This window comes from Bombus huntii, chromosome 16 (genome assembly GCF_024542735.1).
Source record: "Bombus huntii isolate Logan2020A chromosome 16, iyBomHunt1.1, whole genome shotgun sequence".
In the NCBI taxonomy this organism is placed as follows: Eukaryota; Metazoa; Arthropoda; class Insecta; order Hymenoptera; family Apidae; genus Bombus; species Bombus huntii.
In genome coordinates, this window is record NC_066253.1 from 6,381,527 (window position 1) to 6,409,276 (window position 27,750).

At 28.9% G+C, this 27,750-nt stretch overlaps 2 protein-coding genes and 1 long non-coding RNA gene across 6 annotated transcripts; 1 reads left to right on the plus strand and 2 right to left on the minus strand.

Annotated features, from left to right (window-relative positions):
* The first annotated feature begins 4 nt into the window (after nucleotides 1-4).
* On the plus strand, nucleotides 5-19,365 carry LOC126874387 (NADPH--cytochrome P450 reductase). Of its 2 annotated transcripts, none has more exons than XM_050636346.1 (11): nucleotides 5-159; nucleotides 14,344-14,552; nucleotides 14,934-15,126; nucleotides 15,572-15,721; nucleotides 16,685-16,809; nucleotides 16,994-17,182; nucleotides 17,258-17,496; nucleotides 17,574-17,905; nucleotides 18,137-18,398; nucleotides 18,493-18,721; nucleotides 18,843-19,365. In XM_050636346.1, exons 2-11 carry the CDS (start codon nucleotides 14,377-14,379, stop codon nucleotides 18,985-18,987), a joined length of 2,040 nt encoding a protein of 679 aa, XP_050492303.1. In that variant the 5' UTR covers nucleotides 5-159; nucleotides 14,344-14,376; the 3' UTR covers nucleotides 18,988-19,365. The 2 variants fall into 2 exon arrangements, with proteins under 2 accessions (XP_050492303.1, XP_050492302.1); XM_050636345.1 differs by lacking the exon at nucleotides 5-159 and adding an exon at nucleotides 7,138-7,297.
* Nucleotides 762-7,039, minus strand: LOC126874400 (uncharacterized). 2 transcript variants are annotated; one of them, XR_007692785.1, is made up of 4 exons: nucleotides 5,007-7,039; nucleotides 4,764-4,929; nucleotides 3,454-4,609; nucleotides 762-2,385 (listed from the first exon to the last, which is right to left on the minus strand). It is a non-coding gene; the product is annotated as an uncharacterized LOC126874400 (long non-coding RNA). The 2 variants fall into 2 exon arrangements; XR_007692786.1 differs by lacking the exon at nucleotides 762-2,385 and having other exon boundaries at nucleotides 2,392-4,086; nucleotides 4,248-4,609.
* LOC126874384 (calponin homology domain-containing protein DDB_G0272472-like) lies at nucleotides 18,995-27,515 on the minus strand. 2 transcript variants are annotated; one of them, XM_050636336.1, is made up of 10 exons: nucleotides 27,082-27,515; nucleotides 26,506-26,808; nucleotides 26,163-26,396; nucleotides 25,802-26,085; nucleotides 25,487-25,736; nucleotides 25,141-25,353; nucleotides 23,281-25,054; nucleotides 22,583-23,199; nucleotides 22,217-22,341; nucleotides 18,995-22,131 (listed from the first exon to the last, which is right to left on the minus strand). In XM_050636336.1, exons 1-10 carry the CDS (start codon nucleotides 27,205-27,207, stop codon nucleotides 21,132-21,134), a joined length of 4,926 nt encoding a protein of 1,641 aa, XP_050492293.1. In that variant the 5' UTR covers nucleotides 27,208-27,515; the 3' UTR covers nucleotides 18,995-21,131. The 2 variants fall into 2 exon arrangements, with proteins under 2 accessions (XP_050492293.1, XP_050492294.1); XM_050636337.1 differs by having other exon boundaries at nucleotides 26,506-26,708; nucleotides 27,082-27,219.
* Between the last annotated feature and the right edge of the window lie 235 nt (nucleotides 27,516-27,750).

A 27,750-nucleotide genomic window follows, 5' to 3' on the forward strand; every position in this document is an offset into this window, starting at 1 on the left:
CCAGTGCAGTTAGAATTGTCTTTCCGCGAGTGTAACGGATCAAGCGAAGAACCGAATTGACAAAAAAGTGTCATCACATGGTCATTGCGTACCTTCCCTGAAAGAGATCGGACAGAAATTTTCAATTAAAATCTCCTTCGTTCGAAGACAATTCCTCAGGTAAGTGTTATGTTGCATTCCAACAGGTGGTAGTTACTAGTACTCGTATACATTATATATACGTGCGTGAAGATCATCGATCGAGGAAATGTGTAAAAAAAAGTTCGTGGAATGTAATAACGGTAATTTCTCGGCATTGCTTCTTGCTTTTCTTTTATGAAAAATATAGTATATTCTCCTTACTTGTAAGTATACATATATATCTTCATGAAATAAAAATCAGTTTTCAATAAGATGTATAGTCATTGATATAATTTTAGTTAATTCTCGAAAATGTATATGTTACAGTTATTTCTATCATTACTATATGTATTTGTGTACGGATATGTTGTTTTAATTATTAACTCTATTTAATTTGAATCGTTACTTCTAATTATTTATTATTAAATTGATTATGTTATATATAAAAATGTTTGGAGTTAAATATTCTTTTTGTTATGAGTAATTATGAATTAAATATTTATATTTATTATAATATTTATTTTATGCATTTTCATAAATCGTGTTCAGAAACTCATTTCCTACATTGATTTCTATAAAATTAAATAATTTTTTATATATACCAAAAGTTCTTATTTTTTCACAAAACAATACAAATTTATTCTACGAGGAAAAATGAGAAAAAAAATGTTACGAATATTAGAATGGATCGATTTTTCCACATTTTGAAATGCACTGCAATTGTTTAAGCCTCGAATTCGCTAATGTTTGCGGCACTAGATTTTTATTTGTGGAGAATTTTAAAGAATAATGTTTATGCACAATAAAAATTAATACGCATCTGGAATTAACAAAGAATTCGTAATGTACTCAGCGAAAATGGAGGAGATTAACATGTAATTAATTCAATTTTTGCATTTCAATACCTTGAAGTCAAACTAACACAAATGTATCATTTATCAAACAACTAGTTTTTTGTTATAATTTTTCACTTGATATATGGTAATTTTTCATTTGTTCTATTAGGATTAACTATATAATTATTCACTATTCATAACTTTTTATTGATAACGCTATAGTGACTTTATATTGTAAATTAAAAATTGAAAATATAGTATATGTTATACATATTATCTTAATACATATATTTTATAATCTGCGATTCTTTTGTATAATCGGTAATTGATAGCGTCATCACATCAGTCAGATACAAATTTCTTAAGATAGTATTACTTGCTTAAGATATTTAAAAAATAGCACAGCTCTTTTCATGCCTCTTTTCACTTTATCAAGAGGATAAAGTATATTTTCGGCATAATCGAAATAAATAATATATATTTTTGTTTTTGAGTTACTTCTTATAGTACAATATTATATCATTCTAACTCTTTACATTCATAAAACTTCAATAGATCAAACGATATCAAAATTCCAGTTATTTTAAACTAACTTGTGTAGTTAAGGAAAAATATAAATTCACAATACTATAAAATCTGATTTATTCATTTTTATCATGTAATTTATGATGTAATTTTATCGCAAGATTTTTCTGTCAATCGTTAAATTTTTGTCATTCTTTTTAGAAACTCACTAAGGGTAATTTGTATTGATATGTAATTATAGATAATAGTGAACAAAGTATGTTTTAATTTTTTCGGTAGGACAGTGCAAAAGACTTAGGTGTATGTAGACTTTTATGATTGTATGCATTTCATATTTACGTGCGTCATGCGTTATAATAACAAAGTAGATAGAAGGCATAAGCATATATTGAAATGAGTTTCAAAAACTGCTTATAAAACGGTTTTATGACAGTTGATTTATAGGATGTTCCTGTTTTTGGTAAGCAATATTTACTTACTGTTTTGCCGACGTTGTTTATTCTGTATCAACATGACAAATTATGTTTTGTACATTAAATTCTTATAATATTTCGTCCGTGATGTTTGCTATATTATAATAAAAATATACTATACACAAACGTTTCTACAAGTAATATTATATAATTTTTACTACATAGAAATATATCAATGGGGAACATTTCCGGAAAAGGGAAACTTGATTTCTTAAAATTAAAAGATATTAAGTTAAAATTAAGACTCGATATCGCTATCAATCTTGTAGATATCACTGTCAGGTACAACAGTTTTAACACTAATTTTCCATAATTCTTGAAATTTCACGATACAGTATAGTAATGTTTGTAATATACTCAGTCACGATTAAAAGTATTCGCATAGACTAGCTTATCTTGTTGCAGGAAATAGTATATTTGTATTTATATTACTGTAAATTATATATTTTATTATGAATTGTATAAATAAAATACAATTTCACATACATAGAATGACAACGTAGATGAAACAAAATTAACGGTTATATGCTTTAACGGTATTTCCGTTAAATGCTTATACATCATAAACACCTGTATGTCTAATATCTCTATCGAAATGTTTTGACATAATTTTGAAACACAAAGAATTTGTACATCAATCATAAACAATGACAAATGTACATATGAATATATACATATGACATATGTACAAATGAATATTGCTTCGATTTTTCTTTATTATATACAGTGACTCAAAAAATCGTTTGAACATTAACTATGAGAAACTTTTACAACTATGCATATCATATACGCCATACGAGGTTTTTGAGGATTTATAATAAGGTGAGGATAATAAGTGGTAAAATTTAATGCAGAAATATACGTCGTAAAAAATTTATGTACAGTACAGATTATCATTCTATAAGTAATAGATAATTTTATTTATCAATACAGATAATTATGATAGATATTTTATAAATTGACAGTGACGCATTTTAGGGAATTTGAGCGATTCTTATTCGTAAAGTATGTATAAATTATACGTACAAATAAAAAAATAGATAAAAATATTATATCTTTAGAACAATTAAAAATATTGAAATCCAATAATATATTATTTTTGAAAAAGGTTGTAAATAAAACTTAAAATGACATTGAGAACAATCGTTATTCGGTAAAAAAAATATTATTTCTTGGTGTAAAAGTAATATGTAGAATACGTATTAGATAAACGGTATATGTACGTATTAGTAAACAAAAATTCATCTCGGTTAATGATTTAATGATAATATCAAAAACAATTATAATATGAAGTTACAATACGAAAAGAGACAATGCAATTAGGGAAAGGTATTATCATGACGTTAATAAGTTTTCTACGAACGTAATTCATTTCACGTAATAAGCCAACGCAATTTTTCAGTTAATCTGTGATTTAGGATGATATTCGAAATATGTTTCCAGGGAGTACATTATATATTTATATAAGCATGATGAAACGTAATGAGAAGTTTTTTTACCTTACAATTATCCAGTTCTTGTTTTTAACTACGGTTCATGTTGAATAATACAGTCATTTAAGTGACAGTAAAATCTTACCACTGTCTTATTGATATTAGGTAGCGAGTAACAGGTGCCATCGAAATTTCTATAGATAAAATCAAGCAATGAATTAATTAATAATCAATCTCATAAAAAAGTTGATTAAAACCTCATAGTTATATTTTTACAGTGAAAATAAAGAAAATGAAATCATATATAATATAAACAAATAAAATTATGAAATAAATGTTGTTCAGGAAGCTATATACATTAGTAAAGTGTGTATTAATGTCCAAGCAAATGCTATTTAACACATAACTTATTCAGTTGAAAACGGACAAAGTTACATATCCATCTATAAAACGCTTATTATATATACTTAACAACTACATCTAGCAATTAACAATCAATAAAATTGTCTAAAATTGCTATAATGATTTTGGAACTTAGAATACTGCTTATCAATTTTTCACTGTAGCCTGAACAGATACTTTCAAATATTTATACAATAGAGCTTCAATATGAAATATATTTCATAACTTAGGAGTTTCCGACCTGTTTTGATTCGCGACCTTCTTTTATAATAGCCAAATAATCTTCGATCTCTTCTCCTAAATATAGAATAAAAACATTTTTAACAAAATATGGCAATCTAGCTCCATTTATTACAGCAACGTAGTCGTATTAAAATAAAGAAGCGCTAAAATCGTCAAAAGAGTTACGATTTCAAAGATTTGAAGAAACAATGTCAAGAAGACATCCTCAACCTTACATTTATACCACACGTATTATGTAAGCATTTCAAGGTCGTCCTTTGCCAGATCATAGTCGCAGTTCATCACTAGTTAAAGAATCTCGATTGAGCAATCTTCGAATGAACTTCGCTATGAAGAAGGCCAATGTTTAGTCTTATTAATTCTATCAAAATGTTCACTGTTCAGTCGTTCATAGTTAATCTATTCTAATGTTGGACGACACAGATGACAATCGCTGTTGTAATGACTTGCGTTGCATACGTATCGAATTCTGTATGCAAACCGGATTAAAGTAACATGTTACGTAGGTCATAAATAATCAACATTATCGCAGGTTGATTACGAATTATCTTCTTTATTTGCTTCATCCTTTGATTTTCTGTAATGTATAAATCGTTTAACGAATATTATTAAACGCTTGCTTATTGGTATGAATAATAATAAATAATATTAATATAAATGCAGGCGATCAATAAATAATAAGTAACTCGAAAAATAAATTAAGAAAAATTAAGAAAAACATGATAACTCACGTCTAAAAATAGGAAGATACTAATATAAATAAATAAAACATCCTATATTCTTTAACCGTGAACAAGGCGAAAGAGAAAGTACATACTTCTTCCTTGGAATACATAATGATCAATGATAAGGATTGAACAAAGTCGAGTTATCACTTAATGATCCAGGAAATTATTCCTATAATTTTAAATAGAGCTTGTTTCATTAATAGTCGCTACCGAGCGTCGTATAGTGGAACATCAAACTATATTTACCAGTGAAATTTTTACAACGGCAACGATTCAGTTTTCTTGTTACCTTTCACTTTCTCCGGCGAGATAAATTTATGCATGTCGTTCGTTTATGTTGTTGAATTTTTACCGCGTTAATACTTTCGCAAAATACTGGTATCTCAGCTTTCTACTTTTTCGTCACGAGATCGATAAGGCTATCAATTTACAAATACATACATGCATTATTACCGTAATGCTCGATCAATTGTCATTCGAGGAATTATGTTTGTTTCATACTTAGGTTAGGTTGCTCAGTGCATACAAATTTTGTATTTATATATGTTTCATAATAACTTTCATTTTATCAATTTTAATTATGATCTTTTATTTTATACGTTTAGATTTGGGTTACATTACTGCATGATTTTCTTTGTAGTAGTGTCATTGAGATTAATTTGGTAGATCATTTCGTTGTCATACAAATGATACAGTTTGCAGAATTGAATTAATATCAGTGAAATTGGAATGGAATAATTCTGCTTGAATCTATTGATTAATTATAAAACACTAAATCAACTATTAATTGGTATTTAATAATGCTCTTATTTAAAAGCAGAAAATTAATCACAAAACATAGAACATTTGTTCTAGTATTTTATCATGAATTATACAATGTAACGATATACGCGTAGTCGATGGAGGTTAGTAAATTCGCTTTGTTCTCAGAAACAAATATTAATGTAATTGCATATATTTGATATATAATTAAAATTTTCCTTCTCGACCAACTGTCTTATCAACGAACATAATATAAAACAATGATATATTATATATATTACATATTGCATTATACATTTATGTATGTATATTATTTTTGTATATCGTTGACCCACTTTGTATCGTTGCTTAACGAGAAAGCTTTTTTTATATTCGAAAATTGGTGAATAACATTTACCAAAGTATATTTCTATTTCGCTAATATCATTTGTCGTTTCCAATCTCAAGGTCGAACATAGAGTTTTCATACTTATTCTAACTTAAGTAACCTAAAAAAACGCAGCTTCATTTTTAAATAACAGTTAAAATATTATTCAATGATAAGAATCTTATTTTGGGGGAATTTCAGAGGGTAGTGGACCTGTTAGAAATAAAAATGGGGAAACGGGGAAAAATCTGCCGTCATGCTGCAAGAAAACGAACTGTCTAGTCTATCGATAACATTTTCACGCGCGTTACGTAAGCGTTTTCAAATGAACTCGATTTAAATCTTATGACGAGAAATTTAAATACTATGTGAAAAAAAACGACAACAGAACAGCAATTAGATGCACGAACGTGTTACGATCGAACATTATTAAAGTGTATATAATACGAAAATATAAGTACATACATACGTATTGTGTCGCTGTGTATGTACCCAATGTGCTATTCACGTAGATTCGTGTACAAATACTATACAGGGTGTTTCAGACAATTGGTGAATGATGTCTTTAACGCATTCGGTGCTAATATAACAATGTGATTACTATATGATATTTACACTGAAGGTATAACTATACAAAACAAAGCAGAGATAAGACAACACTGTGCTCGAAGCAATTATAGATAAGACTGCATATGTAAGTATTTGGATATTTGAAGCAATTTAGCGAAAAAATTGATATTTTTCAATCATTCCAAGATCTCAACAACAAGTCGCTTAATTTAAGTGTTCCCGTGGAAGCAATTTTTATCCACCTTAATTATTCTTTTATACCAATTAATATCAACTACTTATTTTTTATTAATGTCTAGTAATTGCGTATAATTGCCTGAAATAAGATCAAAGGTGAAAATTAGAATTGAAATTAATTTAATTAATTTAAAAAAAATCATGTTAATCGATTAAAATGTCTTTCTATTAAATATTAATATGTTTTCTATTAAAAAAATAGAAAAATAAATTAACATGATTTACGTGAAGTATATTTTATGTCTGAATGTTTAAATATTTATGCGCGTTGGACATGCTCGATAATATATGTATCATACATGTACCATGCGATAACAAAAAATACCAATTGCGAGGGACACTCTGTAGATACATATACATCCTACAAACACAAACTCGGTCGACAATGACTCGCTGATTTTTCGTTTCGTCCTGCTTGTGCATCAGTTCAGCGTGTCTCGATCGTGTTGGCAGTTACGTGTTCGTTGTGGCGTGAGCATGTTGTGTCGTCTCGAAACGGGCCGTGCATGATCGTCGCGTTGAGAACTCGCTCTAGTTTAATAACTTCTCCTATTTATCGATACGAGGCATCGCGACGTCTTTTGGAAACATGGATTTACCGGTAAGCGCATAAACATTGTCTATTTACTATTTTCCTGCTCATTTAGTTAGCCTTAATTTGAAATGTTATATCCTGGCAGTCGATTTTTATATATTTGTGCAAAATTTAATGGCGCAAAGACGGATTAAATGCGTATTAAATCTTCATAAATGCAGCAAATTTGTATAAAAATCCGCAGTCTAGTTATCTCTATAGCTATCTGAATGACCTAAGTTCGCAAGCGATCTCTCGTGAAATTAACGATTATCTTTTTTCCTATAGCTCGCTTGCATCTGGATGAGTTTTAAAGTTAGAATGAGAAGCATTGTGTGCGCGTGAGATACAGAAAAAACTTCTTTAGTATGCTAAGCGCTAACAGTTCGGATCGAGAATTTATTATCATAGGGATATAACCATAACTTTGTTCAGTCGAGTGGAAAAATCTTTTTCAGTCGAATTAAGATTTTACAAACATTTTATTAGGCAAAATAAAAAATGTTATGAATTTGGAAACATCAACCACTTAAAAGTTCATTTCGAAATATGATAAGCTTCCTTATTTATTGTTATGATAAACACGAATTAATAATGAGAAGTATACACGGTGAACTTGAGATTATCTTTAAGTTTCCTTGTAGACCTGCATTATTTTTATATTTATCTATATTGAAGCTTTCTATTTAAGTAAATAGACTTGAGGATGATTGTAATTAGAATATAGGAGTATAAAATGAAAAAAATCTTTGTATCCACTACATAAGGTCGCAATAACAGAAAGAAGATAAGCAATTATTATTATTATTGCAATTATTATTACTATGTATTATTATTATTAGATCCAACAAGAAGTATGTTACAGTTAAATATTTGCAATATAATTGAAAAGAAATAATTCATGATTTCCTTTTTTAATATTTCATATTAACTACATTAACTATATTTTACAACGAGTATTTCTAGTCATCTGTTATTTATATTAGCGTATTGTGATTTTCATCAAATGTTCTCACATGCGTTTAGTGTTTATTAATATTGATAAACAGTATGGTAATAATTTTTTAAGCACCAGCAGATGCTTTCAGAGTCGTTTTTTGTTAACGGCATACATTAGCTGATACTTATGACTATTAATTTTATTTTATAATAAAAAATTGTACAACGGTGTTAAAGTTGAAACAAAAAACTTTGCAAAAAAATGATTGAAATAGATGATGCTGTGATATGCTCGTTCTTTATGTATAACAAGTTAACCATTTTGAAGCTTTCAATTTTTTTATTCGTTTAATTTCTGATGATACTAATCCAATTGTAATTTTAAATTTGAAACTTTGACTGATATTTAATAATTAATAATAATCTTAGTTATTACGTTTCGACAAGATTATTAATTTTCTTCTTTGTGTTGTTAAACTTAATTGCTGTTTTTACGGAATTGATCCTCTGTAAATAAATTAGGATGTCTGTCGCATTTAATTATTAAAATACTATAGACAATATTGTTTTAAATTAAAACGTTCTTATGTACTCTTTTATTAACTTAGCATTAAATGGATAATATTTAAAATTGCGTGTAAATTAACGAAGTAGCATATTATTTATAACGAAGGAAATATTATACAATGATGTCGTCTTGATTAAAATAAAAAATATTTTTAACCAACAATACAGATCTTTGTTCGATACAACACAAGTTAGTACATAATATAGATAATAAAATAAATGATAAGTAAATAATAAAGATAATACGTTCTTTTTAGAACATATTATCTTAAATAATTAAATAAAGAGAATTAGTAATGCTTCCAAAAGTAAGGATAAGATAATCTAATTAAAAATGAATCCTGATCATAATATTTGTTTTTATTGTAGCGTTTACAATAGCGCTGCAACAAAGACATTCAACGAGACGATAAAGTGGAAAAATGTCTGTCTTATTGGTCTATTCTGCTATTCTTTAAGGTGAATCACGTAACCTATTACGCGAGCCAATATCTCGGTAACTGTTCAATTGCAGACGTGCAAATAGCAGCTGTAGGAAGACGATACTTAGAGAAACGACATTTTTACACACACACATATACACACCAATTGTCATAAATCTTCTCAATTCTCTTTTATGCTACGGGAGATTAATTTTTCGTATGGTAGTCGAGTGGATTTATATAAATAATGTGTAACCTTGGTAACAGTTCGTTTTGCAATTTATTTAGCTCTTATGGTTAAACGCCATTCAACTAAATGTTATGTTGAAATTACTTACAATTTTATCTGCTAAATTAATGAATATTTTTATTTTATTATAGCGAGCTCTTTCGTGACCTGATTAAAACAATATTACGAGTGAAAGCATTAACTATAATTATTGCTGAGTTAAGCTCTGACATGCTTCCGTATGAGACAGCATATATATGTAATTCCTCATTGGAAGCAATATTGAAACTGCACACAACTGATGTCTAAAACTTTTATCTTCTAAATTTTCTTATCGGAGAATAATTACGCTAATATTACAAAAATATTATCTCTCGATACAACTTCTTATCGTTTATTAAATTATCTTAAATAAAATTATGACTAGTCAGTTATGATATTCCGATTTCAGCACCAAGGGTACTTGATTCTTCTGCTCCAAAAATTGAGAAAAATGTTTAACATAAAGCAGTATGATTAACTTTACAATCTAAAAGATGTTTATCCAATGTAATGGACAATTTCTTTCATGTGACAGCGAATCATCACAATATTGATCTAAATACAATCATTTATCAGTAAATTACAAACCGAACAAATCTATCATTACCTGATAAAAATCTTTGATATTATTTCTTTTTTTAAGATTGTTTTAGCGATATCAGGGGAAAACAATAAAGTGATCCGAGGTCATTTTCATCTATGCGAATAGAATTTTTAATTATGTCAAGTGACTGTAATGATACTATTACGTTCGAACGGTTTTGATAGGCGAATTCAGTTGACGAATGTAGTTTTTATTTGCCGAATTGCTATTATGAAAATTGATGAAATTATTACGTAACATTTGTTGTAATACATAACATAAAATAAAATAACAAAATAGTTCAGGGAGGATAAAATAAAATAATATTAAATAATCTATACAAACTGAAGCGTATAGTTTGGTAATTTTACAATAAATTCAACTTTTCGAAATTACTCCAGATTTTTTAGAATCTTGAATACCAAAAAAAAAGTTGGATTTAAATATCGAGTGAGTCACAAGGAAATTTGTATGCATATCATAAATAATTTCCATAAATAAAGATTACTGGGGAAAAGACGTGATATTTGAAGAAATATATTTTATCTATGTACATCATTATTATTGTTCTTATCTTGTATGAGGTCACTTTTAATATAGAAAAATAAGTTCCATCTGCATAAAAAGTAGTGACAAAGACTTTTAACTATAAATCATTTTAATAAATATAATTTTAAAGTATAAATTATTTTAACAAGAATGTAATTTTTTGTTCAGTGTGTTATCCTATATACATGTGTATGATACCATTTTGGAGAAACTGGAAAAGAAACATGTATGTAGAAATAATTTTAATACCATTCACAGAAGTAATTGAAGATGATAATTTTATTTATCAAAATGATAACGCTGCGGTTCACGCATTGAGACACGCCTATCGATTAGAAAAAATGTACAAAATTTGATTTTATCAATTTTTGATGTAATTCGAAAAAAATGGCAATTACACAAACTTGTTATTTAAATTTTATTTTATCTATTTAAAAAGCGTGTAGCTTTATAGAAATTTTATATTTTGTTTCCTGTTAAATTACATTTTAACGTGTGTGTGTGCCTGGGTGTAAACGTCACTTCTATTGTTGTTACCGCAATCGAGATGTGTATTTCTCTTCTATTTGTTCCCAAAATGGTAGCGTACGCAAACTCGTTGTTAAAATGGAATAATTATAAGATTTCACCAAAAAATATAGCTGCTTTATCGACATTTCGGGGAACTGTATTGAAATACGTGGATAAAAAAGTTCAATTACGTAAATTCATATTTTTTCAAGTACGTATCTAATCAAAAAATTTTTTGCTATCATACGACTAACTATATTATGACGCAAAAAGTTCGTAGGTCGAATCAATGAATTTCTGACGCAAACTACGCGAATATATCTGAATACAATACAATACTGATTAGAAAAAATATCTTTACTGGGTAAAATTGTTCTGACGGATATCGTTATTCGTAGAAGGATCTGTTGTAACATATAGATGTTAGGTTATCGCTAAATATGACGATATAATGAGTTCATTACCATTACAATTATGTCAGGAATCTTTTTCAGAAGCAAAACAAGCATTGAAATAGAAATAAAATTGTTAATATCATGTTAGATAATCTTTGTCTTAAATTTTTAAACATAAGAGCAACATCGTTACTTTAAAAAAATCCTTTTCATTAGATCCACTGATGATATAATTTCTGTAATCATGTGATAGTCGGATATTGTTATCAGATACATTGATACATGGTTTATTACTGCGCTACTTACGTTCTGTTTGCTGAGTCATTAATATGATACATTTTGGTAAATTTGCACGATTTTTCCCTTGTAAATTTGCTTCAAATTTAAATTGCCATTATTCTCAAGGTTTTTCAGTCTTTCTTTCAGTTTGCACGTCTCAAAAGTTTATCTGATAACTCTTCCAATCACTGTCACATTTTTAACATTTTGTACATAAATACATTTTATGTGAATAACATTTTGTGTTTGCGCGAACAAAACGTTCCATTTATTCACGCAAATACACGAAGGGATTAGAAGAGAAACGGGCGATGTCAAGTTTTAAGAGTTTATCAATAAACGGAAATTTATTTTTCAATATATGTAATATCACAATCTCATATTTCCTCGTAGATATTATATCAAAATAATTTAACTTTATTCCTCGTTTTATTCTACATCATTTTCAACTTGTACATGTAATTCTGAAAAATATATAAATACATTAAACTGTACGAAGTGAAAAGTACGTTGTATACCTAAATTTATTATGTAACTACTGTAAAACTCGAAAAATGTTTATTCAAATTAATGCGATATATCCAGTGGTAAAGAGCATGTGAAACTCGAAATTCGTTAAAATTGATATTTCCCCTTTTTCCTTGGTGGTCCCTTCGTATGTATTATTTATAAGAGACAAATATAATTTATGCAGGTAGTCACGTAGATAGCACGAAAGATTGATGACCTAGATGTTGAACGGTGCCCTCGGCAAAATTATAATTGTCAAATTCCAGCAATACGAAAATGCTTACTCATCTCGATTACAACAGAACCGAAGCCGAACTGATTCAAGGGAACGCTTACACGTGTCATTTTGTTAATGATTCACTTGGAACCAGTCGTTAGATAAATCAGACTTCGTTCCTTCGATATTTATGCTTCTTTTTTCACTTTTTATTAAAAATCTCATATGAATGTTTTTTTCATAGCACGGTTATAATATTCAGATATTATTCAGATATTTGAGAATGCCATGAAATGCTAAATTGCTTAACACTGACTACCACGCCGAAATTACATGTTTCGCTCAGGATGCCACGGGAATGTTTTTATTATTCAAAACACATCTTCCCGAATGGACCGTTTATCTTATTGAGGGTCACGGCTAACCACCGTGGCGTCTTGGTAACAGTTAATAGCGACATATTATAATAAGGTTCCGTTTATTTCAACAGACCATTCACATTCATTATTTCATCGTAAGCAAAACGTGCAGAATATATTGTTGAAACGTGTAGAAGATATTAGTAAACAGTATTTGCTCATTCATTTGTTCTTATATATATATATATATAATAGTAAGGTATGCACACACTTCTAACTTCAATTATATGATTAAAAAGCAGCATTTACGATCATTTTCTAAGGTGTGTTTATAATAATATTCGTAGATGATCCCTCAAATATATGGCAAACACAGTGCACCGTTAGATGCAAGATTTGTTCTCATTTTTTTTTTTTTTTTATTGATGTTCTAATAAAAATGTTTAATTGTTCAATGGGGCACTTCTTATTTCAAAGTACCTGCTATTTATCGGTTATATTCAAAATGCCCTAACTGTACAATTGTAAGAAGTTCAAGGTCCGCTCCAGACACCAATGACCTCCGTGGCATCACAGGAGAAACCGTGGCCAGTCATATACAGGGTGGTTGGTAACTGGTGGTACAAGCGGAAAGGGGGTGATTCTATGCGAAAAAAGAAGTCGAAAACATAGAATACAAATTTTTCGTTTGAGGCTTTGTTTTCGAGAAAATCGACTTTAAGTTTTCGCTCGGTACGCGTGCACTTTATCGCGTCTCGTTATAACGGATCTCACTGTAGATTTTTAAAAAATTAAAAAAAAAATTTTATTCTATATTTTCGACTTCTTTTTTCGCGTAGAATCACCCCCTTTCCTCTTGTACCACCAGTTACCAACCACCCTGTATGATCAATATGACAGTCAAAGTGTTAGTGTATCATTTTATTTGACTGTATGCTATTTTGAAGTAATTACGCAGTGAGTTTCAGTATCTAGGAATAAATAAATCCAAGTGATAAATTTACTACGTGTTGTATATTACTGCAGTCGTTAGCGATAAATGCGACTAGATTATATTTTTGAATTAGATTATATTTTTCTGACTTTAACGCCAATTTATTAAGTGACTCTATAAGTTAAATGAGACTTATTAAACTATGACCTAAAGGGATCCCAAAATATGTAAATTTGTGTTATAGTAAAATATTAGCCACAAAGATATCATAAAATATACCAAATATCCATGAATACATATAGAAACATTATTACCTTTTTAGAAGAAATTTTATGGATTTCAATCTGTTCAAAGTTAATAACTCGTTGTATATCTTAAAGAATATTAATTTTTCGGTCAATATTTCAAAATGTATGGATTTCCCCGGAATAATAAAATATCAAATAAAATCTTGATTACTTGTTTAATATTAATAGAGCCAATTAGTTAACTAACTAAATGATGATAATTAATGTGACAATTTCTTGTATTGTTTCAGACTGCAGGCGCGCTACACCCAAAGGCAATAAGAATGGCAGGTTCTCCGGTGCTGGAGATGGAGGACAAGACAGAGGTTCTCGAGGAACCACTCTTCAACACCCTCGACATCATACTGCTCACTGCCCTTTTATTGGCTGCACTATGGTGGTTGATGCGCAGAAACAAACAAGAAGAATACACGGCCATCTCGAAATCCTATTCCATCCAGTAATAATGAATTATTATTACTAATATCATTAACATATTGATTGACACAGTGAATATCGGTGACCCGCGTTGCTAAATTTTTTCGAATAATTAAAACAAGATAAATATTATGGACTAAACATTTTTGAGTAGTTTTGCATTAATTAAAAATCATGGTATAGTATATTTAAACCTATTACAGCTCGCAGAGAAAAATCTATAAAATTCGGATGACACTCGACCATTGTTAATATAATCATATATATAACTATAAGTATGTACAATACTATAAATGCAGTATGTAGTATCTTTCATATAACATGGGAGATACGTTCTGCATTATGCGATTTCCCTGTTATAGAGGACCTATGGCGGAATGTCATAATAAATTTTTTGTTACAGGCCAACTATGTTCCCTGCGGTACAAACATCAGAAAATTCATTCATAAAAAAGCTGAAGGCTTCCGGTAGAAGTTTAGTAGTATTTTACGGTAGTCAAACCGGAACCGGTGAAGAATTTGCCGGTAGACTGGCCAAAGAAGGCATCCGATATAAAATGAAAGGCATGGTGGCTGATCCTGAAGAATGTGATATGGTACTGATTTATTTGTTAAGACAGAAATACAAACTACTAATCTTAATCTTTGTTTCATTTAAGAAGTAGCATTTTCTTTTATCAGATTAATTAATTTCAATAAAAATTGATTATATAGTTAGAACGTTAAATTAAATTTCGTAGAATTTCGTTGATTAATTTCATTTATATTTAATATTCAGTTATCTTTATCACACCTAATATTCATTGATATTTTGATTTACGTAATTTAAATTATACCTTAATTCCACTAAATATTTGATTGTCATTAGAATTTATCGACATAAATTCGATAATAAAATTCAAGTATGAAATAAATAAACCAATAATAATATGTAGTAGAATTCAAGTATAAATTAAGTAAATCAAAAGGGAAATTACTTTGATGCTTCGTTATTTTATTCACTTATTCGTGATCTTAAATAATTGTAATTTATTATAACAGGAAGAGTTAATACACTTGAAAACAATTCCAAACAGTTTGGCAGTATTTTGCTTAGCTACATATGGAGAGGGTGATCCTACGGACAATGCTATGGAATTCGTTGATTGGCTAAAAAATGGAGATGCTGATTTGAATGGATTAAATTATGCCGTAAGTATTTTATATCTGATATTGAAGTATTATTGTATTATATTATGAAGTATTATATCTGATATTTAGTATTACATATAGATATGTAATAACATTTAATCTTAAAAATACATTTTTAAAATTATAATACAATCGTGCAAATGTGTGCATATTTGTAATCATAATTTAAAATAACAAATAAAATATAGTATGATGCAAAAGTAAATTAGAACTTATTTTCGTGTTGTTAGATGGCGTTGTATATCTTTTCACATGGTTATAACATTAGAGTAATACAAGATCAGAGTACTGTTATACTGTTCATTTGCATTGAGCATTGAATTAAATATTATAATAATCTATGTTACATTATAAATAATATCATCAATTACTTTCCTCTGTGATGAAATTTTCATTTATGTAACAATAATGGAATATTACATAAGTACTTCATAGCAGTCACATGTGCAGCTACATAGATAGCATTTATTAACGTGTGATAGTGTTCTTTATTGTGAAAAAATAATTCTTTATTATAATTATTACGGTTATAATAGCAGCAGAACTTTTAGTAAATTGTAAAACATTCCTCGAAAAACATTCTGACAATGAACGTAAAAAAGTTCGACAAATTCTTCCAAGCGATGATGAAGCATTATAGATACAACAGCGCTACCCAACGGCGCTTTTCAATGTTGGTTTTAGCGCCAACATCTGAGGTACATGAACTAATATTTAGAAATTTGTCTACCGATGTTTATATTCTTACAATTAAATTTTGTAAACATATTTTATTAAAATTTGTCATATATTTATTCATGTCTCATTATAATAAAATTTTTAAATATTTTATATAACACATTCGTAATATATATATACAATATTTCTATGATAAGTATTCAAATATTTTCGTCGATTACTGCATAAAGTATGAAAAGTATACATTCATTTATTATTTATCATTCTTTTCGCTTTATTTTGCAGGTATTTGGTCTTGGAAATAAAACATATGAACATTACAATGAGGTAGCTATATATGTCGATCATAGATTAGAGCAACTTGGTGCTACGCGCGTCTTCGAACTTGGTTTGGGAGATGACGATGCTAAGTAAGTTTATAGAAATACCAAAAACAATTTCATATCTCAAATGTTAAAGTTATACAAGTATAAAGTTGTATAAAGTTATACAAGATAACCCCAAAATAAAATATATAAAGTTATAATATATATATATATACAATAAATATATGTATATACAATAAATAATAATATATAAAATAAATAATTATAGTATAGAAGATGATTTCATCACATGGAAGGACAAGTTCTGGCCAGCAGTTTGTGACTTCTTTGGAATCGAAGGTACGGGTGAAGATGTTAGCATTAGACAATACAAACTGACTGAACACGTTGACATACCACCTGAACGCATTTACACTGGTGAAATAGCTCGTCTTCACTCACTTAAGAATCAAAGAGCGTATGTTTAATTTATCTTTTTGTAAATATATCGAGATCATAAAAATATTTATCTAACTTAATTTAATTTCTACAGACCTTTTGATGCAAAGAATCCTTATTTAGCTCCAGTACACGAAAACCGTGAACTTCATGGTCCAACTTCAGAAAGATCATGTAGGCATATAGAATTTTATATAGAGGGATCAAAAATGCGATATGAAGCTGGTGATCATTTAGCAGTATACCCTGTAAATAATGCAGAACTAGTAAATAAAATTGGAGAAAAGTGTGGTGTACATCTAGACACAGTGTTCACTCTTACAAATACAGATGGTAAATTAGAAATCAACTAAATATAAATTTAATTAATATTAGTGTCTTTATAATGTGAATTTTTTTATATATTACAGAGGAATCTACAAAGAAGCATCCATTCCCTTGTCCATGTTCTTACAGAACTGCTTTGACACATTACTTAGATATTACTAGTAATCCACGCACCCATGTTCTTAAGGAATTAGCGGAATATTGCAGTGATCCAAACGACAAAGAAAAATTAAGATTAATGGCGTTAACCAGCGCAGAAGGCAAAGCTGCATATCAGCAATGGGTAGTTCAAGAAAATAGAAATATTGTACATATTTTGGAAGACATTCCTAGTTTAAAGCCTGCCTTAGATCATCTTTGTGAACTTTTACCAAGATTGCAATGTCGATATTATTCGATTTCCTCTTCTCCCAAGGTATGTTGGAATTATTTTGCAGCAAGTTACTGCATAAACTTGAATTTGAATTTGAAATGAACATTGAATAATATAAACAATATTACATAACATTAAATTATTAAATATAGTAAAATAATAAGATTGTATAATTTATATAAAAAGTACAGTTCTTAATTTTTTGTTCTCTATTATTGTAATTAAATAAGACTTGTTAGGGAGTTCTAAAACAATTTCTTGATTAATTTTCAGCTATACACAACATCAATCCATATTACTGCAGTTGTAGTGGAATACAAAACACCTACAGGTAGAGTTAACAAAGGTGTAACAACTAGTTGGTTAAAGGAAAAGCATCCTTCAGATCCACCATGTTATGTTCCTATTTTTGTGCGAAAATCTCAGTTTCGTTTACCAACCCGACCGTCGATTCCAATAATCATGGTTGGTCCAGGTACTGGTATAGCACCATTCAGAGCATTTATACAAGAACGTGATTTTGCCAGAAAGGAAGGTAAATACAATACAAAAAAAAGTTACGTTAAGTTTATCTGTATTTCTTTAAATAAATCGTAAATTAAATAAATGTATTATTTTTAATCTTTTAGGAAAAGAAGTTGGAGATACTATTTTATATTTTGGATGTAGAAAAAAAGATGAAGATTTTCTTTACAGAAAAGAACTTGAGGAGTATGTAAAGAGTGGTACTCTAATCTTACATACTGCATTTAGTAGAGAGCAGGCTCAAAAAATATATGTTACACACTTATTGGAAAAGAATAAAGAAGAATTGTGGAGAGTTATCGGTGAACAAAATGGGCATATCTATGTGTGTGGGTTAGTATAAAATCATATTAACAAAAATATTTGCAATATATATATGTACACATATTTTTTTATTGTGTAATAATTCGTGATATATATTCATAAAATATATGTATATTTGTTTGTATTTTAGAGATGCAAAAAATATGGCACGTGATGTACACAATATTTTATTAAAAGTTGTAATGGAAAAAGGAAAAATGTCAGAATCAGATGCTGCAGATTACATCAAGAAAATGGACTCACAGAAACGTTACTCGAGTGATGTATGGAGTTGAATGAGGGTATTTAATTTATGATGTCACGAATATTTATAACTTAAATTGTTAAAATTTTTTTTAAATATGCCTTTATGAGAAAGGTTAACGATAATCATCTTCGTGCAATTGTACGATATACATATAATCGCTTAAAGTACTAATTGATAATTGTATACATCAAAATCATACAAGCACTAATTGTATTTATTATACATAAGTAGTTAACGTATTTGTATAAAAAAATCTATTCTATATCACAATGTTAAATAATTGCAGCGTTAACATTTTTCTGGGACTCGTTAAGAGTGCAATAACAAATTTAAAATATAATTTTACATTTAACGTGCGTAATACCTGTATAATACTACAAAGTAATAAATATTGGTACAGAAGAGACACGAGATGATAAACCAAATTATTTTATTATGTAATATTAATGATGTAATAATGATATATACAAAGTGAAATATTCACCAAATGTTACAATATTTTTATTAAAAAGAAAAAGGAATTGTTAAAGCAGCTATTGCGATTAAAAATACATAGCCTTTATACTTTTGAGACATTGTACAAAAGAATTATATATATAAATATATTTTCCTATATTGGAATGGAAGTGATAAATATATGCCATTTTAAAAAATTCATCATTTTATATTTCCTAAAAATAACCTATTGCTAAATATCTGCCTTATTTATTATTATGTGAAAAAACTTCTTAGAACAAAGTGACAGTATTTCAAGGTAATCACCATTTTTTAAATAAAATCCTATGTTTATTTTTCAATATCCTTGTAGAGCATGAAAGAACAAATTCAATGATCACATTGTTTAATCCCTTATTCTTTAATACCTTAATAATCATATTGTTTCCATCATTCAATCTTAAGATATTTGCGACTGAAGTGTAGATGTGCAATATTTAATTATGTTCAATCGATAGGTAGCAAAATTAAGAAATCCAAATTATTTGGTTGCTAGGCATAATTTTTCAATTTTTGAACGTTCAAATGAAAGTTTAGGACAGGAAGAGAAAGAATTAATGAATTAATATAATAATAATTAATTAGAATAAAGAATTAATAAAGATTAGTTTCATATGAATATTCTCTCCCCAGTGTTTTAGTTATAAGCAAGTTTTAAAAATCGTTTAATCCATGGACAACGAAATACTATATAACGTAATACTACAATATATGACATAATACATTACATCGTAATACATTATAACGTAATTCTATATAACGTAATACAAGATAACGTTATATACTACAACGTAATACTACATAACGTGATACATTACATCGTAATACATTATAACGTAATATAATATAACGTAATACATTATAATGTAATATAATATAGCGTGTTATGATATAACGTAATAAAATACAAAGTAATACTATATAACGTAATACAATATGAATGAGATGTAGAACGTGAAAGGTGCCTAATGAATACTCGGCGCTTTGTTCAACAGTTTATTTATTTGCTTTACTAGCAACTTCACAACTCTCGACTCGCGACTCCTACTGACGACTGCCTACTTACAACTGCTCTTTTGATCCACTTGCTTTCCTTTGTCATCTTTCGATATCCCCACTATGCTCGTTTTTATATCCGTCCGCGATCATGGTAACATACGCCTTCTGCCCAGTATTTGTACGAAGGGCAAAACGTAATATAATATAACGTAATATAAAATATCGTAATACAATATACCGTAATACATTATAACGTAACACAATGTAACGTAATATTATATAACGTAATACATTATAACGTAGTACTATATAACGTAATACATTATAACGTAATACAATGTAACGTAATATTATATAACGTAATACATTATAACATAATAATAACGTAATAACGCGGAATTAATTTCTTTATGAGAAATTTACTAAATTATATTTTTCGGTCTATAAGGCGAATTCTTGAACTATTCAGGAATTAAATTGAAGCTGAAATTCTCAGAAATTATCTATGTAGAATTACAGGAAATTAGTGCAGTGCTCTACTTTGTATACAGTGGTGCAGTCTACCAGTGAATCAATGGTACTAACAAGAAGCAAAATTTTAAACTGATTTTTCACTAATTCATTGTATATTTTTAAATATTTAGAATAAATGTTACTAGATAAAAGTATAAAAATACATCATAGATTTTCTAACTTTTTAATGCTAGATTTCGTCTTTGTAAGAGATATATTTGAAATTATTAAACCATTGTCAGGTTCTTGAAAATTTTCAGATATATTTGTGTTAATTGAATTCGTCCTCTCGCTATTAGAATTCGAGTTTTGCAGCTTTGGCGTAGAAGTTCTACCTTTTAAGAGAACTGCTTGCTCTGTACTTTTACTAGCTTCTTTAATAGATATCGAAGACACATCACTAAAATCTGGTAATCCGTAATTACTATCGAATTGTTTCTTAACAGGTGATATTCTTTTAGCAGTATTCATCGGTGTTACATCAGAATTCGATGATGAGCTCAAAGCACTTGCCTCGCGTGTTTTTTTCAACGTCGTAATCGCCCAACCTAGACCAAGTTTTTTAAGAGCAATTTCCATTTCTTCCGGAGATGATGCATATTTTAATATAGTAGAAGATGGGGTACTTGCTATTTGTGAAACACCCGATAATTCGGAAAAACTATTTGAACTTGTAGATGTGATTTTATCCTTATTATCTTTACATTCGTTATTTGCATCAGTACTAGGATAAAAAAGCTGCAATTCCTCTATCTGCGATGATTTTTGATTAACCGTGTTACGCTGTAATTTTCTATCGTTCATCTCCTCGGCAATATCTTCTCTTCCTTCGTTTTTACTTCCCATTAAATTTTGATTTCCTATATTTTTAGATGTTTTGGGTGAATCAAGAAATATCGAGGCCTCTTTTACTAACTCTTTTAAAGATAATTTTGTAACTGAAGAATTACACAACTTTTCTGCACGTTGATTATGTAAATTAAGCGAAGAAGCAATGTGTTCGGATGGCTTTACTATAGCAGTAGATTTCGTTATTTGACTCTCTGCTACCTTCTTCGCTGATAATGGACTTCTGGCATTATGACTTTGACTTTTATTTACGGTATCCGGCGTGTCGAATTCAATTATCGTTGACAATTCATGACCTGATGATTCAATTTCCGGCCTGGAATTCGATTTTATTATAATCGTACCAAAAATGTAAGATTAAATTATGAAAATATAAAAAATATGAAAAAACAAAATTTTACCTATATGGCCCACTAAGTAAACTCACTGGTGGTTTACTTCTTCCATTAGAATGTGCTAAATTATCTACAGCTTTCGATACTTTTGGATCAGTCAGCATTGGAACAAAATCTTTAATCCTTTTTGACTAGAACAACGTAACAATTGACAATGTAACTAACTAAATAATTATATATAAGTTATGTAACAAAATGTTGCGCTAACAGACAGAAAAAAAGTTTATTTAAAAAATGTATTCTTCATATTCAATTCATTATGATTTGTTATGAAAAATTAGGTTCCATTCAGTAGTACTATACTTTCAGTATATTGTATTGTATTTAATTATATAAATGTTATTATTACTAATTAAAAAACATAAGTTATACCTCTTTATTAGAATGTTTTCTTGTAGTTGTATCATTTCTTTCTATTCTGGAAATATTACTTTTAAAACCATCATTATCCGTTGAAGTTTGTATGGAATGTTTTATAGTTGAAATTTCTTTTGATGTAATTAAATTATTATTATTGAAACCTTCACTTTGTTCCAAAATTTCTTTCGATATTTTTTCTATCAGTTCTTCCTCATAATGTTTCATCAGCTTAGTATCATGTTCTGGTGTTGAAGTTAACACTTGGGCCGATTTATGTACTTTGAATCTATTCAACTGAATATTCACTTTTTCCTCGTTTATAATCTTTGGCTTGGCTCTTTCTTTTTCTACTTCTATTTCTTGTTCATCAAGGCAAATTACATTATCATCGGTTGTTGGAGTTACTGTTTGTGTTTCTTTAATTTGATCAGGTTCTTCTTTAATAATTGCCTTGCTTTTAATAATCCTTTGAGATTCGATTAATGTTTTTGCAAGTTGATTATGAATCGCTTCTATATTTTCTACAAGTTTATGAACATTTTCCAGATCAGACCTTTCTCGTGGCTCAGGTAACTGCATCAAACTGGTTTCATCGAGTCGAGATGGATCGATCATGGACATTTCCATACCTAAACAAAATCATATAATAATAATTTTCTTCTCCTTAAACTTCATTACTTAATTGTTAATAATTAATAAAAGTAATATACCTCTTTGTTCATTTCGAACTTTTTCAATAAGATGTGTCAAAGAAATTATTCTCTCAGCGCACGTAGTTTGAAGATCTTCGTACTTTTGTAATATCTGTGGGCAATTTTTTAATGCATAATTACGAATTTCATCAAATTTAGTATGTTCTTGTTTACAGTCTGGATTATTACATAAACAAAATCCTAATGAAGCTGGAACTTTCAAATGTACGTCGTTAATTTTTCTTGATAATAGACGATCATTTTGCTGATGTTGAGATACATCTGTTGATGTTGAATAATCATTTTTGGTAGATGATGACTTGTTGTTAATATTATTATTATTATCATTATTATATGTTTGAGTATCTGTGGATGGATATCTAAGTAATTTTTTAATTCTAGTTAGATCAGGTATATTTGAAGGCATTTTCATGGTACGTGGTGATGGGGTTTCAGGTGTTGATACTGGACTAACATCTCTCCTCAAAAGCCTTAAGCTTTCGTTTGTTGATGAATCTAACAGTTCGAGAATAGAGATATTATTGCTTAACGCTTCAAGTATATCTTTAGGCTTTGCTGGTGGTGGACTAGCAAAAGACGTTGATGAGTCTGAAACATCCTTTATTTTAATTCTTTTTGACTTGGATTGAATCCATTGTTGTTTACTCATAGTGACCTGTTGTTGTTCGTGAGTGCCCGTTGAATAAACCTGAGTACTTTGCGTATTAACATCTACAGCAATTTCTGCAACCGGAGGTGGCTGTACTTTAATATTTAATCCACTTTTATCCACATACATTCTAATCTTTTTACTAGGCACATCTTCCGTACTCGTACACCTTCTTGGACTGCTATATTGCGATTTTGACAAAAATTTTGAATATTTCTTTGTAGGAGTCAAAGGTTTGCATGGACGAGTTGAACATGATTTGTGACACATTTTTGTCGGAATTGGCTTCGATGTTTTCATAACGTGCTTTTTCTTTTTGTGCGTTATTTCCGGGCTTTCTTCATCAATATCAGTAATTCCGTTTATTGTCTCAGAACTTGTTGATTCGCTACTGTCTACTCCTGCTCTGATAACCGTAATTTTTGGTTCAATTGGGTAATGGTCTGTAATTGTCTTAATTTCATCAGTAACAGAAGTAGATTCACTTTCCTTCTGTGGCACCAGTTCTACTTGTGTACCTTTATCTTGAGCTACAGTTTCTTTACTCTTATCTCCTGTCATAGTTTGTACAGCAATTTCTACTTTTTTCACAGATATATCACTTTTTTCTTCTATTTTATCCGTTTTATCCTTTTTACTTTTTTCATCAAAAGATGCATTTATCACTGTGATTTCTGGCGATATAGGTTTTTGGATAGGCGCGACTTGAGTAGGTGACTGAGTCTGAACTGATTTATCTCTTTCAAATAAGGGCTTTATAGATGCATTAAAAATGTCGTTTGGTAAATCTGCTCCAAATTCTTGTAATAACAATCGCTTCTGTCTTTCAACCTTTTTTAACATATCTAATATTTGTTCTTCACGTGAGATTCCATTCTCTTTGCATTTGTTTTGTGGAATTTTGCTAGTTTCTGTACATTGACTAAAGCAACATGATTCTTCCCAATTGACACAGTCATCTATGTTTTCATCATGATTTCTTGGTGTAAGAGTAATTTGTCTTTCTACAGGGTACGACGTACATTGTTCTTCATTTAATAACGTTTTTAGTGCACGATTTAATTTCGTTTTGTGTTGGTCTCGTAAAATTTTTCTTCGTTCTTCCTGTACATATGTATCTTTCTAAATAGAAATTGCAAGGAGAAACATTGTAATTAATGAGACATATGTATATGGTGAAACTTGGAACGTTAAAATAAGATATATACCGGATAATGTTCGACTTGACTGGCTTTTAATTTACGTTCTTCATTAGTAAGTTGATCTAAATGTTGCATAAGTGTCTGATAATCCCGACGTACTTTTTCTCTTAATACTGCATCTTCTCCTCGTTTCTTCGCGCTGTGTTTACGACTTTCTAATACGCGTGTTTGAGCAGTTTGTGCTCGTTCAATTTCTTGAGCCAAATCCATTGCACTTGGCTGTGAACACATGTTTAATATCAATGAATCTTTTTTTATGTTCCTTTTTAAATTATCATGAATGAATGAATATATGAAAAGATCATATGACTAGAATGTAAATACAATATTTATTATACTACTTATTGCAAACCTCATCCCATGCTTGTATTTTTTCAACTACACCAGTTGGTTGATCATACACATTACTATGATGCTTTTTATGATCATATAAGTGTACTTTATCAGTAGCTGGGCATTTTACATATCTTGGTGTTTTTGTTTCTCTGTTTATATATTGTTCACCACTATCAGAAAAATATGATGAATCATCACTAAATGAACTAGAACTATCACTATTAGTAGAATCTGAAGTTGTTTGTACATAGTCATCTGGATTATACCTTTAACATCCAAGATATTTGTTAAACATTATGTTCTTTTTAACTTTAAGCATTATAATACATACCTTGTTGTTTTATCTTTTATCCGAATATTTTGAACATTTTGTTCAGAAGTTTTATTGTCAAACTTAAGTTCAGTAGCATGTGCAGTTTGTGCAGGCAATAGTTCTATAACTGAGTTAGGAATAGATTGCTGTTCTAGAATTGGAGAATCATTTTCTTGAATTTCTTCTATTGTTTTTGCCTTCAATTTAACTGGGGATTTAACTGTAGATTTAACTGGAGATTTAATTGCAGACTTAACTGGAGATTTAGCTGGAGAACTTATTTTAATATCATTTCCTACAACCTATAAAAAAGTTCCAATATATATATGTATACTTGACTCTACTGATGTTATATCAAAGTTATTTAGAACTAATATACTTTTATATTGGTTTTTGTCTTCCCAGGTGATTTCTTACAAACATGTTTCTTCATCTTTTTAGATATCTTTTCTTGTTTATTTTTGTCTTCAGTTTCATTCTGAATAGATATACATATAGTATTTTCTTCAGATATTGTTTTCTTGGGAAGGTTTGCTACCATTGTAGACCTAAAGTTCTCCATTTCTCTCACTTGATGTAATCTTTCCTGACGCTGTTGTTGTGTATTATCCATCTACATAGATTTTATTTAATCACTCATAAATTTTATTCTAGCACAATGTATGAATATTTATAAAAATTCTCTATAATGTAACTAAATGTATGAAAAAACAAAATTAAACCTGCTGAATATTTTTCATTTGCTTCATTGCCTCTTTTCCTCTTTTTAATGCTGCTAATTGATTCTTCCTAAATTGCTCCTTGATCAATGCATCATGATCTGGTTCTAATGCAGCAGACATATGTGCTTGACCAATATCTGCCATGTCCTCTTGATATTTCTGTTGAACTTCCATGATTTTTCCATTGTATATTTGCTTCAAACCTAAATTGTCATTATTTTCAAGCTTTCTAAGTTCCTCTTTAGCTATGCATTTTGTACGTTTCAAAAGTCTATCTGATATTTCTTTTGATTGTTGGCGCACCTGTGCAAATTTCTTAAGTGATTCTTCCAATCTTTTTATTATTAATCTTGTCATCAACCATATTAATATTTTATCTACTTTTAATGCAATAAAATAATTATTATAATGTTACAATATTCAATACAAAATATGTATTTACTAACTTATATTTATATCATTAATAAATAAGGATTGTTTCTTTGTACTTCATTATTATTATTATACATCTCATATTTCTATTTCATACTTTTTAAATTTATCTTTTAATTTTTACATAATTCATAATATGTGTACCTGTTCCAAACGTAACCTTCGTCGACGATCACGCTCATTTTTCTTAATTTGATCTAAATCAGATAGTACCATTCTTCCTCTGCGGATATTCAAACGATTCCCATTAACAGTAACATTAATAGACATAGTTTATTCAGGCAAAAGCTATCTGTTATTCAAATAGATCTATTATAAAATATTCCTTAACTCGAATTTAAAATAGTAGGAACGGCCATTCTTACATTCCACCAATCAACGGAGCATTGTTCCTAGTGGTTTTGTAACTGTACATTCACGGCGCCGTTAGAAATTTTTACGATAAAACTTGCGCGCGTGTAATTCAAACATAAATTACTAAGAATTACTGATAACATCTAACATATTTAACGGAATATTATATCTTTTGTCGATGAATTTAATGTTTATAACAAGGTAATATATAACATATAATAAAATCTATGATAAGATTAATTGTATATGAGAAGGTCATAGAAATAAATATATAATAAAATATCTTATATTCTAAAAATAGTAACTTTTTATGAATATATATATAATTATCATGTATGTATAATTATCAACTATGCAGACAAGTGCATAGCGTGATATAATTGTTTTTTGTTTCATAACATATATCTAGGGGAATATAATTTCTTGAATAAGAATTCGTGAAGTTACTAAAGAGTAAAG